Source organism: Alligator sinensis, unplaced genomic scaffold (assembly GCF_000455745.1).
Source record: "Alligator sinensis unplaced genomic scaffold, ASM45574v1 scaffold437_1, whole genome shotgun sequence".
Taxonomy (NCBI): domain Eukaryota; kingdom Metazoa; phylum Chordata; order Crocodylia; family Alligatoridae; genus Alligator; species Alligator sinensis.
The window spans coordinates 390,781-396,240 of NW_005842176.1; the positions used below are offsets into that span (position 1 = coordinate 390,781).

At 45.4% G+C, this 5,460-nt stretch overlaps 1 protein-coding gene across 1 annotated transcript in view; it reads left to right on the forward strand.

Moving 5' to 3' along the window:
* The window catches only part of LOC102378297 (fatty acid desaturase 1-like), a 27,625-nt gene that overhangs the window by 19,360 nt on the left and 2,805 nt on the right, over positions 1-5,460 (forward strand). The window contains exons 7-9 of the mRNA XM_006026009.3: positions 2,191-2,267; positions 3,562-3,659; positions 4,135-4,231. Coding sequence (XP_006026071.3) covers positions 2,191-2,267; positions 3,562-3,659; positions 4,135-4,231 — 272 coding nt within the window. The remainder of the gene's footprint in view (positions 1-2,190; positions 2,268-3,561; positions 3,660-4,134; positions 4,232-5,460) is intronic.

Below are 5,460 nucleotides of genomic sequence, written 5' to 3' on the forward strand. Positions count from 1 at the left end.
CAGGGCTCTCAGTGCAGAGTACCCCCAGCACCCTGCTGTGTGGCCTCTGAAGCACCCCTGTACCACAATCCAAATCTCTGGTAAGAAAAAAGAAACACCAGCAAACTATCTCAAAATAAAACACTTAACCCCCACTCTGGGTCACTGTGCTGCTGCACCAATTCAGTGGCCCCCTCCCAGCCTTTAGAGTGCCTTTCCCAGCCTAGAGCTTCCTCTTCCTAACAGCCTAAGCTGGCAAGAGCTCCTGTCCTTCCAAAAGGCAAGGCCCCACTGATGGGTATGGCTCAGGAACCAAGGTTTATCCTCCCTTCCAGTCATGTGCGCCCCTGACCAGCCACAGGTGGTATGTCTCAGCAAAATGGGCAGCTGCTCTCATCTGCTTCCACCTGTCTAGCTCCTCTGCATTCTCCCCTTAATTGTTTCTCTGGGCTGTGTCTGTTGCCTCTTGCAGAGCCACTTGCTCCAGAGTAGTCACCCATACATTTCAAGGTCCTTACCTTGTACTTCTTCTGTTGCTAGTTTGATGGCAGCTGGCCATTTCAGCTGCCCACTGATTGCAGCCTCCACTGTGCTGACCATTCACTCACTCACTCACTCACTCAGTAACAGGGTCCAATGATTACTGTTACAGATGGTTCTAGGCTGTAATAGACTAATAAATCACAGGATCACAGAAAATTAGGGTTGGAAGGGACCTCAGAGGTCATCTAGTCCAACCCCCTGCTCAAAGCAGCACAATCCCCACTACATCATCCCAGCCAAAGCTTTGTCTAGCTGGGTCTTAAAAACCTCCAAGGATAGAGAGTCCATAACCTCTCTGGGTAACCTGTTCCAGTGTTTTACTACCCTCCTAGTGAGAGAGTTCTTCCTAATATCTAACCTAAGCTTCCCTTGCTACAACTTGAAACCTTTGCTCTTTGTTCTGTCATCTGCCACCGCTGAGAAAGTCCAGCTCCATCTTCTTTCAGTCTGTCCTCATAAGTCATGTATCCTAGTCCCTTCACCATATTTGTTGCCCTCCAGTAGACTGTCTCCAATTTGTCCACATCCTTTCTGTACTCAGGGGCTCAAAACTGAGCACAGTACTCCAGATGTGGCCTCACCAGTGCTGAATAAGACTGTGCAAAGCTTCAGGTGGTAATTCGATTTGGAGGAGATTCGGCCCGATTTGGTGGCGGAATCTCCAAATCCAAATCAAATCAGGGGACCAATAAAAAGGTCCAAATTGATTTGAAGCTCTCTGAATCTTTGGAAAAGATTAGCAGCAACAATCTTGGCAACAAGGACACACTGCTAGCTCATATACAGCTTATTGTTCACTGTAACCACCAGGTCCGTTTCTACAAGAGTTGCTGCCCAGCCAGTCAGCCCCCAGCCTGTACTGGTGCATGGGATTGTTTCATCCTAAGTGCAGGACTTTGCACTCATCCTTCTTGAACCTCAGGAGATTCCTTTTGGCCCAACCCTCCAATTAAATGAGTCAGTGTCTTTGAATAACAAATAGGGAGCACCACAACTTTAGCTTCCATCAGCTTTCACTAGTAACTGTAACTGAGGAAAAGCAAACTAAACTAAACTTCTCTAACTAGGAAGATTTTACTCAGCCCTGTGGCATGCTCATTCTCTTTGGTTACTGTCATTTCTCCCTGAAGGGGATTTACTTGTTGGCTTCATCATGCCTTGTAGAGAGTAATAAATGCAACAGATTAGGAACTGTTTCATTTCCAGTTAGTTCTGTCCTCAACACAATGTGGTCCCAAGCCCAGTTTGGACTTTTAGGAGCTACCACAGTCTTGATTTCTAATGACATTGCCTATATTTGTGTCTTGTTGCTACCTCCTTCCTGGCATGACTTTGTCCCCTTGAAGGGCCTGTAGAAAATAGAGGTAAGAGTTTTCTGGCCTTTCCAAGGAAAGGCAGAAGCAGGTCTAGTGAGTAATAATTATGCCAAAAACTTTCTCCCATGGGCTCTCTCTCAAGGCTGCTTCACAGGCTTCTATCTCATGCACTAACTAGAAGCCCTGACCTTCCAAAGCATTCTTCCCTGGTCCCTTTCAAACCCTGCCAGGCTGTCAGGTACATAAGATGAGTAACTGAACAGTCCTTTGGCCACTCAGATTTCCCCTTTAAAGGTGGAGTATATGATTCAAAGATGTAACAAATACCTGTTTTCTTCATGTCCTCTTCCAGCAATGCCTCCATTCCTGATTCCTGTCTATGTCGCATTCCATACTGTGTTCAAGGCAATCCAGAGAAAACAGTGCATGGTAAGTACTGAATATCACAAGTTAAGATGTTCAAGAAGCTTTAAAATAGATGGAAGCATATGAGGACTATTGCCCTGAAAACATTATTTTGACAGTGGCTACCTAATTTGTGAACTTTGGATAAAGCTAATCTATGAAAACTTGTATTTACCTGAGACTCGCCTGAAGACCAATATCCCATCCTAAGTAGCTACTGGATATTGGGGCTGGCATCTGGCCTGGGTGATGCATGCTGCATATATACTATATACTATGACTGCTACATAATAAATAAATACAGGGTTTTAAGTCCTCCATGAGAACAATGCATTTGATCGTGCTTTCTGGTCACCATGTCCACCGTACAAGCACCATGTACCTAACTTAGATCCTGTGATGATATCACACTATTATAAACTTTTCACCAAACTGCTCCTATGAGCATCCAGACTATTTTAATAAACACTCACAAGTAACAGTGCTGGGAGCGAGTTGTACAGAAAGGAAGGATAAAGGGGCACTGTAGTGAGAGGTATATTGGTTGATTTCTGGGAGGCTAGTATTCATGAAGAAGAGTGGGCATTGCATTGTGTAGCCTGCAAGAATTGTGAGGGTGGGAAATGTTTCCTTGAGATGGAGGAGAATTATCTTTATTAGGTGGTTTAGCATTCATTTCCTTGCTTTTGTCTCAGGAGAGGTGTGGGTATGTGTGCACCAGTCTTCTTGGTGTCATAAAAAACTATTTTGAGCATTAATTAATGCTTGTTTAGTACTGTGAAGAGGTATATTATGACAGGTTGGTCATCGCCACTCAGTGGATGTCTTGATCAGCTTTCAGTTTCAAGCAAATGTGAATGAAATCTGCACAAAATGTTGGTGTGCAAAATATATGCATTCTTCCCAGTTTTACTGTTTAGGCCAGTGCTGGTGCTAGTACTCAGGATTGAGGGTTGGGGCAACAACTGCAACAGCAAGTGATTTGCACCAGTGACTGTCAAGGGTTTGCTGTCTTTTAGTTGTTGTATAGTACTCATGGTGATGGGCACAATTTTACTAAATACAGCAGGTATAGAGTGAATGACCTCTAATGTGCATGCTGATACAGGATAGTGTTTGGCAGCTGAAGTGCTGCAGTCCAGAATTGTCCAGCTTGTAAACACAATCTTCAACAGTGTTGAAATTGGGGACCCTCTGGGTCCAACCTCAAGCACCAGATGCAAAGGAAAATGTCAGCAAAATCCAGCAGACTCTAAGATCCAGGAGGGAAAAAAGGAGAATAACTAAATGTTACTTTTCTCCATCTCCTCTTTGGCAGGACCTGGCCTTTTCGCTGAGCTTTGTCATCCGATTCATTCTCACGTACAAGCCCTTACTGGGGGTGATGGGTCTCCTTATGTTTCATGAGCTGGTCAGGTAACATTTCTTGACACACCAACTCTGGCTCTGCCAGCTTCTTTTCCATGCTCTGCTTTGTCTGTTTATCTGCTTCTCCCTCCCCCTCTTTACTCTGGCCTTCCTCCTCCCTTGTCTGGCCACCCAGTCTGACTAATTTTCCTCACCTACTTCCTTTTCCTCTAAGAGTGGCCTCTGTAACAGTCAACAGACACTTCTGTGATTTGCTGTGCTGTGAGCAGCGTGGGAACTGCAGCTTCTCCCTTTGTCATGAAAACAGTTCCATTCACACTACAAGAAGTTTGGATTTAAGGATGTTGTCATCAACCAAGGTGATGCTTGTCATTAGTCAACAACTGATGCTGCCAAAGCACATGGCCAGCAGAGACCAGCAGCATCATTAAAGCCATTTGTGGGATTAGGAGAGGTATGTGCATGTTTCATGAGCTTGGGCAGGCTCTGGATCAGTGACTGCTTTGTGTGTTTGTTTGCACAGAGTCCTGCAGAGTACCTGGTTTACTTGGGTCTCACAAATGAACCACATCCCCATGAACATTGATTATGATAAGAACATGGACTGGTTCACTACCCAGGTACAACTTATCTCCTCTCTGGCCACAAACTCACAGATGGTTCTGTCCATGATGGTTGATGGATAGGAAGGCTGTTGGATTGGGACTGATGTGAAGACTGTAGCAGGCCCAAGGACAGCATTTTGGATCAAATCCTCTCCCATATCTAAGCTTTTTCTATGGCCACAGTAAAAATGACACCTGCAGCCAAAGGACAGCAGTCCTAATCTACCTAAAATGACGGAGATCTCTTAGGATATAAACAGACTGTGCCCTGGCACGGCTGATCCTTTCCATTGGATGAAATGCACGTTCCTCATTGTCCCACAGGTTTGGGCACTTGCCACTTCCGGGAGTGGCCGTTTGCCTGATCCTGTGGGACAACACTTAGGGCATGCTTCTGAAAATGGGGGAACCCAAGATTTCCCTGCTAGCAGAAACACACCTAGGGAATCTCTGAGCATGCTTCTGCTAGGTGGAAAACCCAGGGTTCCCCCATGTGCAGAGATGCATCCTAAATCAGATCTACCAGTTATGTATCTGCAGACAAGGCAACCTGGTAAGGCATTCCCGGGGCTTCAAGGGCCCAAATCTGCATGACCCAGGATGGGCATTTCCAGAAAATAAGGGATTGGGCCCCTGAAGTCTTGGGACTACCTTCCTGGGGCAACTAGAGAACACAGGGAGCTCTGGGCTGTCTGTACTCTCCTACCTTAAGGAAAATTGATGTCTGCTGCAACATTGCAGTTACAACCATGCCACTGATGTTGCACCCACAAATTATGGATATTTGTACGGCAACAAGAGACATATCTACTAGAAGAAGTAGAGCTGTTTTCTTGGCCTTTGTGCCACCATAAAGATTATTATAGTGGCACCAAGACAGTGTCTGTTTATACCCTAAATTTCATAATGGGCAGTCCTGCTGACTATCAGCAAAGAGAGCCCTGCCATGAGATGAAGGAGATCTGGAAGCTGGCCCCTCCTTCCAGCCCATATTCCCAGTTACATTTGTCCACTTTGTATTGCTAGTCATTGGATAAAAGCAAAAGCAACGTTAGGAGAGCATGTTGTGAAAGGGTAGCAAATTCAGGGCTCCTACTTTCCCAGGGCAACCCCATCTTCTCTATACACAGAGCAGATATTCCTCTTATGCTCTATACTTCAGGTCCTAAGACCTCTTGACAGATCAGTGGTTCAGATTCAACAGGAGGGTTGAGGCTAGGCATTGCTGAAAGCAAGCTCTTTCC